At 29.0% G+C, this 16,223-nt stretch overlaps 1 protein-coding gene across 2 annotated transcripts in view; it reads right to left on the bottom strand.

Annotated features, from left to right (window-relative positions):
• Positions 1 to 6,762: 6,762 nt before the first annotated feature.
• Positions 6,763 to 16,223, bottom strand: part of Msr-110 (DUF3736 domain-containing protein Msr-110) — a 127,011-nt gene continuing 117,550 nt past the window's right edge. For both annotated transcript variants that reach the window (XM_085959901.1, XM_085959903.1), the window contains exons 9-10: positions 8,591 to 8,729; positions 6,763 to 6,996 (exon numbers count right to left, since the gene is read on the bottom strand). In XM_085959901.1, coding sequence (XP_085816027.1) covers positions 6,908 to 6,996; positions 8,591 to 8,729 — 228 coding nt within the window. In that variant the 3' untranslated portion in view covers positions 6,763 to 6,907. The remainder of the gene's footprint in view (positions 6,997 to 8,590; positions 8,730 to 16,223) is intronic.

Raw genomic sequence — 16,223 nt, 5'->3', positions numbered from 1 at the left:
TGAATAGAGAACATTAAGAGAAATAATTCGTGGGTCGGGATGTGTAGTCAGGTAAGTCACAAAACAGCAAAAATGAGATATGAATGCCACTATACTAAAAAAAAAAAAATCTTTCGTTGTGTGTAGTCATGTAAGCCGCACGTCTCACCATTGGTGAGATGCAGTTTCAGTCAAAACATATTTTTTTATTTTACGGGGTGTGTACACAGTTAAGTCACATGAGTAGTCAGATAAGTCAACATTTTGTGTGACTTACCTTACTACTCATAGTTGGCTTACCTTCAAACGTCATACCTACTCAGTGTTGATTTTGGTGAATTTAACGTATTTTTAAAGATATTTTGAGAAATATTTGAAAAAGAAATAACAACAGAACCTAAGTAAAATAGTCATAGGTATTATAATAAATTATGACTTATATAAATAAGTATGTGTATTATTTGTAAATAATAAAAAATATACCAAATTTATCGAATTTGATTTATTTAAATCTAAAAACACGTACATAATATCCAAATAAACAATCTTGCTTCTAGGTTCAACCACATACTCCAATAACTTGTATGTCAACGATTCATTGATAGCATAAAAGATCTTGATTTTAATATTCAAGAATTATTACAGTCTAATTTACCAACATTGAAGAACCACGCTGTTCATGCTCAAATAGTGCTTCCACGATTACACATCATAATGATGTTTTAACCTGTTACCCTCGTTCTCGATTGAGAAGTGATAATCACCAAAAATGTAACTTAAGGGATGATACAAAGCCTTCAGAAATGATAAAAAAGTTGCACGAAATACTGGAAAAGTTACACAATAAGTACCTATAATGGATGTTATGAATACGAAAAAAAGTCGTATCAGACAAAGCGAACCATGAAAACAACATTTTCGCCAACAGTTTAATATTACTTGACTGTTGAACTGTTACGGAAACCAATTTGTAAAGGTTGTACACTAAAAACATTAAGTGAAAGTCACAATTTTTTTGTTTTGGAAAAAAAAGTGCGACTACTTCCGGTATACTTATTCAAGAATATGCAAGAGGAAAAATATCTCTAAAAGATAGCGAAGAAGATAGGCAAATATCTAAGACACATATTATACTCTCAATTCCATCATTATGAGAGTCATTACTCTAGAAGGAACTGTCAGAAAATACTTACCGCCACATATGACAATAACTGTGATGTATTCTCAATATTTGAAGAGTATTAGCTCTAATCCCATCAATATTCGTTTATACGCAGAAATATTCCCTGGCATGAACTTAACATTCAAATGGCCAAATAAGGATACCTACTTGCCAAACATACGATAAACTTAACTTAATTAAGAATTCCACCAACGATGAAGAAAGAAATAAAAATCATGAGGAATTGAAAGAGCATCATAACGAAGCTGACTTTGCATATTCAGCTAAAAAATTGTGATAAAAAGTACTTGCAAGATTCTTCTTGCCAAATTGTAACATTTGACATGCAGCAAAGTTACCTGGCCTTTTACAAACGGCATTTGACAGTGCATGATTGTGATAATAACCAGGGATATTGCTATGTATGCCATGAAACTCTTGCTAATAGAAAAGCTAACGATATCGCTTCATGCCTGTTCAAATACTTAACCAAGGGGTACATGATAATATTAAGCATATGATCATGTATTCTGATAGATGTGCGGGTCAAAACAAAAATAGCCACGTAGCTGTAATGTGCATGATAGCAGTAAAACATTCTGAGACTTTAAACAAAATTGATCACACTTTTTAGTCCCTGGCCACACACATATGGAGTGCGATAGTGACCATCGCATAATTGAGAACCTATAAAACCTTCGGATAGTATTTGTAATGCTTTGAAAATCGTTCCCTATTATTTTAAGGAACCACCAAAATATATAATATTCACATATTCATATTAATAACTATATGTTCAGTAGGTACGTAAAATAAATGGCAGTATCGCTATTTTCTTTTATTTTGTTCATCTGTGTCCGACTTAATAATATATCAATATATTTTTTGATTATACTATATATTTGACATAATAACCTGATATATTAAGCGTTGGAATATCACACCGTGGGTCCCAGGTTCGAATCCTGGGTCTGGCAAGTACACATATTGTTTTTCAATTTGTGTGTGTCAGGTCTGTGGAGGCCCATATGATCCTATCAGGATCGGACATGGTCGGAGTATTTTCAAATGTCTAGTTTTTCGGGATAAATTATAAATTGTGAACATAATATAATACCTACACAACAACGGATATTTTCAAAGATGATAGGTAATATATTTTGAGCGTAAGTTACGTTTATAAATGTTTAGGAAAATACATAAGTAATTCAAACCAATTGCTTATTTTTATAAACTAATTATACCAAACCAATTAAGCTTTTGAAATTTCATTGATTTAGTGTACCTATTCATCAGTAGTAATATTGGGTTATATTCTTATTTCCCGTAAATATATCTGACAATCATGGTTACTCTCACAGCCTACCTCTTTCAAAAAGACACCCTTCGCCACTGACTCAGAGTAGATATTGTAGGGTGATGCATGTCACATGAATCTGTTTGTTAAGTACCTACTGGTATAATCTTCCGGGTTATGTTTGTATTATTATTCAAATTGTGAAGTCAAACGTGTTACATACTCGTATTAATTTAAACAAATGTGATGCAGACATTTCAATGTGAAAGTTATAGTTTTATTTTTATTTATTATTTATGGTATTATTTTATTATATAAAAAAACGTTTATTACATTAAAAAAAATGCCATCTGCAATTTTAAAGTGAAATCAGTTTTATAAAAATCCATTATTATTTAACCTTTTTTAATTTATTCAATCTATAAAATAGTCAAATAATCATAATATTCATTGCTTATATCAATATTTTTATAAAATGTTATACAAAACTAACAATAAATGAAACTGATTGAATTTTTTAAAGAAAATTATTTTTATTGCGGCATCTATGAAAACAGATATGAAACTCTTTAGAAAATTGAGCCTTAGATTTTTTACAACAGAATATTGATTGATGTAAGAAAACTTTCATAGGAGACCGAATTTTAAATATCTCAGAATCATACCTATAATAAATATATTAGGATCGATCGGGATGACAGAATTGTCATTATAAACGAATTTGATAAATAAAAATCTTTTTTTTCTTTTCTCACCAGGAATGATTTTTCTTTTATATTTCTTACTTTTTATTACAACGTTTTTCATTGCTGGTATTCTTATTTGTCCGATAGTTCTTTGTCCAGTACAAATCTTGCAATCGATTTTTAACTAACTTCACGACTAGCTTGGACATTTGAAACTTTTAGAATATATCAGAACACGATGCCAATACATTTTTTTAATACTTTTAGCCATCTTTAAGTGGAATTGAATTCATTTTCAGTTAATTCTTTTTTGTATGAAAAGTTATTTCGACACCTTTATTGGTTGCTAGGGGTCTGGGGTCCTAGTAAATAAAATTATTAATATATACGTTCGTTACTATGGAAATCAATATGACATGTCAAAATGACATTTCAGTATTATTTCTATCAAGTACAAATTTTTTTGATCGTTTAAGCTAGTCAAGTCAAGTTTATATGGTTCAACAGAAAAATTAAAAACGTTGTATATATAAAGTTATTTTTATCTTGTAATTATTTTGGATTAATTTATCTAAAATTCCTATATTCGTGTTTATTTTTCTGTTACGACCAGTGACATTACGGTCTTCAATAAACCCATCGTAATACAGGCGTAGTGTTTCATGATGTCGTCTATACAGTGCAGTTGGCCAATTTGATTTCAATACATGTCTTAATATTTTTTTTGTCAAGCTTAAACTTACAATATTGTATTCTTACTAATCGATGTTCTGATATTTGTCCATCCATACAATAAGCGTAATCTGTATTAAATTTCATATTATTTTTGTCATTACTAATGATATTGTGTTACCATTGCATTCTCTTTACTTTTACTGTTTACTACTATTAATTTTTTTTAATGTCATTAAAATATATAAAACCAACCCTTTTAAAAAATTTTACTCACGAATTTATTAGTACTTATTTTACAATTATTACAATACACGTAAGACTGGTTTTATCCTGACGGTTATCCACAAGCTTGATTTTTTTTAAATGTCCGATTCTGACAATTTCATATCCTTTTTTTACAAGAACATTTCTGAGAATATAATCTACTTCTTGATGCCCCCTCCAAGCCACACCCGGTCTTAATTGGGAGATCACGGCACCCTATGTATGATGTGATGCAACACTTTCTACAAGGAATGTTTCAGAGCAATTGTCCAAGTCTAAGGTGGCTATGCACTCAAGTTTTCTTTGACTAAATTTATGTAACTTTGTGTTAAGAGTGCCCATGGAAGAGAGTACGTAGAGGTAAAATTATATTTTTACTAAGTAAAAAATACTTATACAAACTGCTGATAGATCTAAGTGAAGAGACGTTCACATCGGTAGTATGACGCCACAAATTTTCTAAATGCAACAAAATTGCATTTGTGGCGACCAGGTCAAAATCTACTTTTTCTATTGGTCTGTGGACATTCAAAGAACAATCCTTTTTAAACACCTTTATTTGATTATCTACATTTCCTTAAGATGGTATGTATATATATGTATGGTTCTGTATGTCCGCCTAGATTAATTATAGACCTACAAACTTATCTGAAGAATGGGATGGGGGGGGCACTGTCGAAAACTATCCAATCAAGACTCGTAACTGGACAAAATCTGACATTCGATTGAAATTTTCAAAAAGCGTCCTATGGTAGTTCGTAGTTCGATTTTTGACCATTCTACAGATAAGTTTTTAGGACTGTAGCTGTGGTATATGAATCGACTCTTATCAAAACTATGTAAAATCACAAACTTTAATACGTATTTAATAATATAGATAATAAAAAACCAGAGAAAACACGTTTATTTGGTGGGTAAATCTACATCTTCCATCATGTGAGAATAATATTTGGATTCAATAATGAAACTGAAATAGTCACAACTACGAATTTCAAGGCATAAAAAATCCAGACTAGAAGATACCTATTCTCCGAGATAGTCCGGAAAATTTTTGGTGCCAAGCCGTTTATTCGAGGAAAACACGAATTGCAGTGCTTGGATAACGTAACTTTTCGTCTGATTACGACTAATCTGCATCAGTAGTCTGATCAAATTGCATCGTCACATTGACCATCCATAATATCATGATGTTTCAGATAAAATATCCAAAACTTCACTGATTGCGTCCGCTTTTTTTAAATGTGTAGGTATTTTTCATATACAATCCGTAATTATGTCGAACACAATATATTGACATAATATCAATAAATTGTGTTTAGATTGTATTTAGATTATACTATAATATTGTATTGTATTATGTGATTTCGTTAATTTATAAACATACAACATTTGAGTGAAGTTCGATAATTTTGATAGAAACAAGACATAGTTGTATTGGCATCAGTGGGTCTATTCTATGCTTATCGACCGCTAAAGTGATAAAGTGAAAAATATTATCAAACTTAGGGTAGGTTTGTATCAAAATATTAGCACTTATTGTAACAATTACACGAAGCCGGTTTTTATTGTTGCAATAAGTGCTATATTTTAACAGCACCTATCTTGCTGCTGTTAAAATATCGCACTTATTGCAACAATAAAAACCGGCTTCGTGTAATTGTTACAATAAGTGCTAATATTTTGATACAAACCTACCCTAAGTTTGATACTATTTATCAATTTAGTGTTCGATAAGTATAGAATAGACCCACTGGTGAGAAAAAGCCGTGCAATAGGCTTGATATAAGAAAAGTTGCGAATAACATTCGTCACAATTATCAAATGCGCCCTGTGTAATTCGTGCATACTAGAAGAAATTATTGCATCTGCACATTTTTAATGTTAGATTATTACACTATGGTAGGCGGGTATTGGATTAATTTTTATTTTTACATAAATTAAATAACAGATTTCTGCTATGTTTTTCGGTGGAATATGTATTATAATCTCTGGATTTATGGCCATCAGCCGTTGGATTGAGGGATTGACCGTGGAGTTTGATTTTGACAGCTTGTTTGCAAAATAAACTGTTGCAAAGATGACTTTGACTATGAAAAATATAGAAGGTTGTGCCATTAGTCATCGGAAAAATCACTTTATATATCAAAAATGTATGAAATAAAAATTAAAAAACAATGATAAAAAATAAAACAATTAAAGTTTCGTATAAGCATTTTATTGACCAAAATATTTACAAAATGTCATTAAAACGTGTCACCTCATAATGTTAATAAAACCAAATTTTGAAAGAAAAAAAATCAAAACAAAACAAAAATATGATTTATTTGGCATCTAAAGGGTGAATTAAAATATTTCTTCTACTTTGTACCTACAGAAAAAATGTATTTGTTATTTTTAAACCATATAATATTATTCGCTGCTGTATTTACAGATTGTATTTTTTTTGTTGTATAATAATTATATAAAACTGACAAAATATATTGCATCTCCGACCAATAAAGCACTTAACTTTATACTATATAATATACTTCATGTAAAACCCTAATTAAAAATACATATATTTATTCTAGTTGTATATTATAGTGTTGTAGAAAAATAGTATAAATCACATTTTCGTTGGACGGGAGTTCTACATTTACATTATAGTCAATATATAAAATAACGTATACACATACTATTATATTATTTTAAGAAATAAAATTGTTTTGTTATATAAATTCCATAATATATATATTATAATATACATATAAATTTAATGGCCCCATTTTATTGTGCCGTAATGAAAGGAAAATTTTGAGAAAAGTCTCAACGTTTAGAAAATAGGTGTCGCTGTTAAATTATTTTTTAACAAGCGCAGTCGCAGGCGCATCGCTTCACTCGCTTTTCACGGCGAAGGAGACTGTCTACGGACCTCACTGACCTTGGTTGGACATCTGAAAAAAAAAGAAAAAATAATATTAATATTTTGTCAAAAAAATGATAAACACATTATTGTATAATATATCGAAATAAAAATGAAACTGGGATATTCAACTTCAGCCTTACAAAAGGTTACATTCAACAAAATATGTGTTAATTAATACTATGAATAATTGAAGTAGTACTTGATGGAACTTTAATGCAATTTCAAAATAATAAGATTTTTGTAATTTGGCATAAGAATCCGATTTATCAACAAGGATTAATACTTTCGGCGTCCTAATATTGTATGTACCCTATTTTATAATAGATACCAATAATGTAATTATAATATAGAATTCTGCGTACCAAAAAAAGGGAATATTAGTCTATAACGGTACATTTTCTTTAGAGAGTTTAAGAAACATGTGAATTTCTTTATTTTTGTGATAAAATTACTAATAAAAATGTGTATAACAGTTTGGTATGTTCACAATATTCATGCTCAATTTTATACAAATAGTAAGAATTTCATGTTATACCTACACATCTTTATTTGTTTTATAAAAATCCATGTTTTGAAAAATAATTATAAAAAAACAATAAAACTGTAAATTAGGTAGTCAAAAATATTTCCTATCCATAAGAGGAACCTTAAAATACTCAATTTTACCACGTTTTTATTAGCTCGTATTCTTGTTTGTCCGGTATAGATTTTTTCTTGTGTGTCCAGTACACATTTTTTCTTGTTTGTCCAAGAATTGTATTGGACGATTGAAGATTTTGAAATTTTTAGGATATATCAGAACACGACGAAAATGCATTCTTTCAATACTTTTAGCCATTTTTAAGTAGAATTGAATTCATTTTCAGTTAATTCTGTTTTGTATGGAAAGTTATTATTGTTGGTTGCTAACGGGGTCCTAGCAACTAAATTATTAATATATACGTGCGTTACTATGGAAATCAATATAAAATGTGAAAATGACATTTCAATATTCTATATTTATTCAGTATTTCTATCAAGTACAATTAAAAGTTTTTAATAATACATAGAATTGTCAATATGATTCAACAGAAAATTTAAAAACGTGGTATTTAAAAAGTTCTTTTTATTTTGTAATTATTTAAAATAAACATGACCACGAAATAATAATATGATAATGATATGACAATAAGATGGGATCCTTTAACGAATTCACATTTTGTAACTTTATTGTTTAATTATTGTAAGTTTATCTTTGAATTTACAAAAAAAAATATTTTTCTTTTGAACGTTTTCAGACATTTTTAAATGTTTTTAGATTTTAAAATGTAAATTATCTAAAAAATGTCTCAAATCGCAAGCTTCGTAATTTTCCACCAGGTGCCTATGGTTCGTGGAGTATTCACCTTACTCATGTTTAGACTATCGCCCTTCTACTTTTGCACAATATTATTTTGAACAGACAAATTTATATCATAATATTGTATTGATATAAAATTATCATACTAATCACTCACAGTATCAAAATATTTCTAAGGTATTTTTGTGGGTACTTAAATGCATCAATTAATTTGCACATAATATGTAAATGTACCTAGAATTTTGTAAATAAATATGTGTATATAATATGTATTTATACGTACAATGTGGTCGCTGCGACTCTTCAGATGGGACCTCTTCAGCCTGGTGCAGCATCATGGGTACTGGAATGTTGACTGGGATTGCGCGAGCCATCGCCTGTCTACCAAGCATCTCGTGGTTTGATGATTGTGGTTCTTCAGTCTGGAATTTAAGTTAAAAAGAAAAAACTTACAGAAAGAACGGGACCAATTAAATCTTATTTGTTGATAAATGTATTTTTTTATGTAAAATAACGGTTTAAAATTATCAAAAAGATGTGTGTAATGTGGAAACTAACATATTATTCCATTTTAGCTGTTTCAATACAATTATTAATGTTTACCTAAATCAACCTGTGATCTTAATAATTTACTTCAGAAGTAGATTTTATTAAAAGTTTTGATAATGTGATTATTTTTTATGGCCAAAGCTTTTAGTTGTTTGCGAAACTATCTGGAGATTTTTAGAGAAATAGGGAGGGGTCAAACATTTGGTCTATAAATTGAAGGAGGCTTGTACATTATTATTTCTATTATGACATTTTAAATTATTCAGCAAAGTCGTGAAGCATGGTTAAGTTTGTAAACTTCACAAATATGAACATCTTTCAGTTTCCATTCCGATTTTCTTATTCACGCAGTATTATGGTGACAATGTTCATTGTAATTACCTACTTAATTTTATATGATTTTTCAACTAAATAATAAAGCCGAAGTTGAGTATTACACTGACTTCTTGTCTACTCAGCGTGATGGATTGTCTTTTTACATGACCTGCAATTTGGCAAATAAATATAATAGCAGTAGTGTGAATCTCTTTGCTAATTAACCTGAAATGCAAAGTCACTGGTAGGTAATTTCATATCTGTATCAGTGGTCCTATGTTTTGTTGAATTTCGCACATTTGGGCTATATCTCTATAGAAGAGGGTTTTCAACATCTTTTGTAAGTGTAGAATGTCATTACAAATACCTATAATCTGGATTAATAAAACATGGTCATGTTAATATGAAATGCAATTGATTTGTTGGGTAAAATAATTGCCGTATAGTTATGGATAAATACACATGTTTATAATTGAGAAAAGTTTGTATTTCCTAAAGTATAACACTTTTTGCCGGGAAGTTAATATGCTCTTTGGTAAGAATTTATTAAATGAGTTACTTATTCCAATTAAATAAAGCCCGAGTTATTTATTGAGTAGGTAGGTATTTAAAATTAAACAAAATTTAGACATTTTATTAATAGTAGCAATATTTAAATGCAAATTGTGGTTTTGACACAATAGTTATGTCAGTACTAAACCACCACCAGTAAGTCTGTGATGCATTCTGTTACTTGATACCAAAAAGCTCATTTAAAAAATATATATAAATCTAACCTACAAAACTGTATGTATGTATGTAATATTCACTACAAATAATATTATCAATTGAATTATTTTCAATGTATATTTTTGAGCTTTCAAGCTTTTCAATCGTTTAATGCAATTTTATGTTTATATTGCAAAATCTTTTGTGTGATTTTTATCAAAACGACATAGGTAGGTACCTATAATATCATCATACTAATTATATATTGCCAAATTCGTATATAAAATAATCTTTTTTGTAAACTCTGTCTGAGCGGAATTATCGGTTAAATTATTTTTAGAAACATAGACAACACTTTTACAACGAACAATAGGATTGCATTTTATAAACATTAGAGTTGCTACTTCATAATCATAACAAAAGATTTATCAATATCGTGAAATAAATGTTTCCCTACTTAAATTCAACTCAATATATTCTGGCTGCCTACATAATTTAAAACGTGTTTAATATCATTATGCAATCAATATTGAAATTAAATTATACAAAATACAAATTCCGTTCCCACACAATATCGTTTAATAGCAATGATTGTTAACTGAATAATATTATCAAGTTAACAATGCAACCAAAACAACAAATTCAACATGTCCTAATAGTGGATGTTATGAAATATGCTTAAATACTGCCGTTGCTTTTTATAAACAATATATAAATACGAAAGTTTTTGATTGTTAATATAATCGTCAGATGATACTTGAGGTAAATTGATTTAAAATTCTGATTGATAAGAGTTTGTATTATGCCATAAATATCGGTATCAGTAAAGACGTTGAAAAACCTTCTTTGATAGAGGTGGAGCCTACGTGTATACAATTAGGGCAAAAAAACGATCTCTGGTCTACTGATTACGTTAGCTACATGTAACCGCATTGCAGCTTCATTTGAAGAGAGCTTCCACTTCAAAATTCCACTATAATTTCAGATTCACCTAATCAGTTTATTTCATTCATGATTTAATGCGCAAATATTGCGAAAACATGGTATTAATACTTAAATTCATATAATTGGACATTGTATAATTAAATTCTACTTGAATTCAATATTTTATGCATCTAACATATTATTGCCTTATCAAATCAGATATTTCAATATGAAGTTTAACTAGAAATACCAGTAAACAAAAATAGTCATTATTTGTTAGATGAATAATCACATAAAACACCGATAAACCGAGGGGTTGCGGTAGGCTGTTAAGATTTAACATAAATAGTACACACTAAACTTTGTCTGTCATACTTATTTGTTTTCATTGAACTAATAATAGATATCCCAGATGATGTTGGTTAGTTTTTTTTAATTCATTAGGCCCAAACCAAACGATAATCGTTAAAAAATATTCTTCTTTATAGATATTTTATATACTTAACCTGTATACATGAATACTTTTTTGCTCTTATTTACTATGGTTTGGATTAGGCAGGGTTTAATTGAATTTTAAAAACTAACAAATACTATCTACATATTGTAGTCTTAGTTGAATGAAAACAAATGCGTTTGACTGACAAAGTTTAGTGTGCACTATTTATGACGGATCTTAATAGCCTATCTCCACCCTTCGCAACTGCTACGTAGGTTACGTAAACAATGCAACAGACTTCAAACCAGATGCAAGCAGCCATTTTGTTTTCGGGAGTTGGCAACAGATAAAGAAAATAATGAAGTTATTATCAATACAAACAAACACACGTACAAACGTTGGTTTTAAAAATCGAACTGTCTTCAAAATAATGTTGCCGTTGACCCCTCTTATAAATACAAAATTTGAAACCACTTCACGGTACAATGTAATTCAGAGTTCATTTTGTAATTAAACTATAAATATTCATTCCAACTTTTCTTTTGAGTTGTCATTGACTTCATAGATGAGACAAAACCTATTACGAGATTTAGCATATTATTATATCTATTTTTAATGCGTAATTTATGGTAATCAGTTTATAACGTCGGTGCATTGATTATTATGTTGGTATCAGGCTGCCAGAAATTCAGTTAAGTGCATGGGTATACATAAAAATATACCGCACGCTCTATTGAACGCTCGAGGTTGAATGAAAGAAAACCTGATCGGCTGAGAGTATTAGCACCTTGCCGAGGACGACGGCACGATTTCAACGAAAACAGTTTAATATGGGACAATTCTTGTTCCGAAAGGAACGATACATGAATGCTAATACAAACAATTAGTATTAAATCTCTCCACTAGGCGTAAAATAATATTTAGTCTTCTAAATTCAAACTAATTTCTGTGTTATCATTATTAACGTGATTTGACAAATATCACCCATAAGATTGTTTTGTTTTTTGTGTGCAGGCATCGTTTTATGTAATTGATTTTTGTATAATAATTTACTACATTCAAATTATGTAATAGACGAACTGTTTCTGACAAATCTGTTAGATTTTGTACGGAGTTATATTTTCATTGTAAATAGTCCCTGTACATTACAATCATCCATATATAATTTCGAAGTGAATCGAAAAACCAAGCACCTATATATTATAATGCTTCAATATTCTATCAATTTAGTAGATAAAGAAACAGATGATTACTTCTTTTATTTCTTTAATATTTTGATGCAAACTTTAGATAATTTTAATATTAATACTGATATAAGCTAGAGTTAAGAGTGTTCGTTGTCAGTGTGTGTTTACCTTTGGTGAGTGTACGCGGCGCCCGAAGACGCCGAAAGGCGAGACCCGGGTCGCAATAAAACGATTTAAATGGAATAGTACAGAGCTTGAATCCATTAGAATTTAGATGTTTTGTTTCATATAGCTTTTTAAAACTTCTGAAAATAACAGAATAATTAAACAATAATTTGAAAAACCAATTTAATTGTTATTTGCAAAAATATATCAATCTTTCAAAGAATCATATTTTATTTTACTCATTTAACATCTATAGTCTGAGCATTTAACGTTTATTATCGAGAAAAGTTATTTAAACCCCTGCATTTTTTCATATAAGTTTCCTGTAATATCGGTCACTATGTTTAGTTAGAAGGTCTTTCTTCCCAAGTTAATTCTCTGCTAAATCAAAATGTAATTTTTTAACACTGTACAAAAGTCGTTGACATCAAATATGTACAGTCACGGTCATATGTCTAATAAATTATCCATCTATTGTTAAAAATGATTTATCGATGCTGTTCATTAAAATTTGGTTATTTATGCTTGTAATAATTTGGATCAGTCTTGTCTGTCAATAACTGAACTATGATGCATTGACTGCTGATGCTTGTTTAAACATCAATTTAGTTGCGGACTTGTTGCCTTTATAAAAGGCAAAAAACCTAGACAGTTTATTTATGGGTATTTATTAATGACCATGGATCTATATCGTGATAAATAATATAATATGTTTAAATATTATTAGCTGCCTGAACTAAAGTAGCAAATGTTGTGTATTGTACGATTTAAATTGAGGTTATATATTACATACAAGTGGAATAATACATAAATTAATAAATAATTTGTAAATAAAGTAATAATACGTCTTATTTATGGCTACTCTACACTCAATTTCGTTAGATGAGTATTTCATAATTTAATTTAAGTCGGCAAAGAAAATATATTTTAAAAGTTTTGGGGGCACCCGAGTTGTTTTACTGAACCAATAATACCATCACATGCCTGCAAAGAAATTCATAGCAATCAATAAATAAAAATACAAGTTAAAAATGAAATACTTTCTGTCATTAAAGACTAAATTGTCACATATACGTAGATTATATCCAAGTGCAGGACATGAAACCTCATTTTGTTTATTTTTTCTATATATATCCCGTTTTAAATGAGTAGATATCAGAATATTGCGTTTTTAATTTGGAATGGTTACATATAAATAAAGAAATACATACAAGTTTAATATATTTGATGGCTAGGTTTATTATACCAATATATTTTTCATAATATTGCTCTAATGAAATAAATCTTACAATTCTCTTTGTCGTTCATAAATTTGTATTTTTAAGATTATTCAAAAAACATTACATTGTCAAACAATTGCGACGACTCCATACAAAATATTTATTTACATATTCGTTTAAATTATAATTTTAAACCACAGAGTTTTTACTTATAATTTTATTGTATTTCAACTTATCACAGTAGCTCGAGCAAGGCATGGTGCAGAAATTTGGAGAAATTCACGCATAAAAATATACGTGCATGGTTTTAAATAAATACGTCAATGACGTCAGAATTAGTGTCCCTAATCAAGTTTGTGTCATGTTATTTGTTAGCCTATGTTATTAATAATAAACACATATTATATTAATTTATTTGTTACTAGTTGAATAAGTATAATTATTGATATACCACTTTATATTCAAACCATCTTTACAAATAATTGTTTAAAAAAAAACCATAGAACTGTATGTAATATATTAATCCTTCGCAAGTCGACAGCAATTAAGTAGCATGTATATTATAATAATACACAACCTTCCCACACTTCCGTCGGAAAAGCAACATACACGTGTGAATCCAATAAATAAATATCTTATTTAATTACTTCCTTTCAACTGGTAAAAAAACTCAGTCTACTGTGTACTTTAACCAAAAAAATAATATATTATGTTACTTGCAATAATTTATGTTGTATTTATTTGGCCCCGTAGTTGAAGTGTAAAGCCTTTTTTTAATTTAATAACTCGCATTGTAACGATATTAATTTACAGAAGTTAATCACTGGTTTGTATTTAAATATATATACACGCCAGGTAACTACGTATTATACTAATTATAATATACACTAATAAGTACCACATTATAATTTTAATTTGTTGATAAATTTAATAATTTAAAGGATGGTCGTATATATAGCAGGTATATTGTAAAATTATTTATCTAATCTAATATTCAATGATCTGTGTTTATTCTAAGATTATATACACTGTTGTTCCACGTAACGTGGATAATAATATGTAATCAAAAGAATTTTCCAATTCGTTTTCTTCTGTTTACGCCATCAATGCAATACCTGTCCACCGGAAAAGCGATTGCTCTGTTAAGGCATTTCTTTTTAATTTCTGGGTTTATTTTCAATTAATCTATACTCACAATATCTACGGTATTCATGATACCCCATCGCAGAACGCATGTGATGTTTCATGATGCTGTGTATCACGCAATTAGCCTAGTTATTTAAAACTAAATAATATTTGTAGAGTTGTTAAATAGGATCAATTTAGAGTTGTTTTTATTATTTAATATCAATATTTACATAATAACTTCCTTTCTATTCTTTATTGTTTTATATTGTTTGTTATTAGTAATTAAGTCTTTTTTATTCATTTCATGACTATGTTTAATTTACTGTTCATATTTTGTATTGTATTTAATTATTACATATTATGGCATATTGGCCAATAACTGTAATAACATAACACTGTTTTCTAATAAATATATAAGTAAATAAATAAATGAATTGCGCTTGAAATTGGTGTATCAATGGCTTTCATCCCGCGACAAGAATAATATACATTTTAACATATTTCCATCTTCTGTGTCTTGGAGTAGAAACGGTAATATTATTCGCTATGGAGAGATACGATGATGAGAACTAAGAAATCAAACAAAATCAAGCTGATATGTCTTTTCTCATTACATATATTGGCGAGACGATTACGATCGCAAAATCAGCTATATAAATTTTAAGATATTATATTTTATTTTAAACTAGCTGAAGTACCCGGCTTCGGACAGGGTCGCTTCGTGGTTATATTTATCTTAGATATTTGAAAAATAATAAAAGGTAATTATTTTTTTAATATTAAAATATCTGTGTAATACAATATGGCAATATGAAAATAATTCTAATAGGAGTAAAGGTCAAACATAAGAACACTAAATTAAAATCGAATCCAAAATATGAAAACGTTATTTATGTTATTAATATGTAGTAAAAAAAAAACAAAATTAGATGGAACAAACAACAAACTTTGTATTTTATATAATAATTTAGAAACCTTCGCAGGTGTGCGCACAACAACTGACAAAAGTTTCATCGCAATCGGATGAATGGTATAGGAACGCATACGAATAGTAGAAGAAGATGATTTTCTAATTCAGAAATCTTTTTGGGCATGCGCATGACAACTCACCAAAGTTTCATTGCAATCAGATTAATGGTATAGGAACGCATACGAATAGAAGAAGAAGAAGATGGTTGTACTAATTCAAAAACCTTCGCGGGCGTGCGCACAACAACTGGTCAAAATTTCATCACAATCGGATGAATGGCATAAGAACGCATACAAATAGAAGAAGAAAAAGAT

The sequence above is a fragment of the Rhyacophila brunnea genome, unplaced genomic scaffold (genome assembly GCF_057557595.1).
Source record: "Rhyacophila brunnea isolate RB1 unplaced genomic scaffold, BYU_Rbru_1.0 scaffold_9, whole genome shotgun sequence".
NCBI classification, from domain to species: domain Eukaryota; kingdom Metazoa; phylum Arthropoda; class Insecta; order Trichoptera; family Rhyacophilidae; genus Rhyacophila; species Rhyacophila brunnea.
Note: the sequence above shows the minus strand (reverse complement) of the source record. Positions and strands in the feature narration are given on the sequence as shown.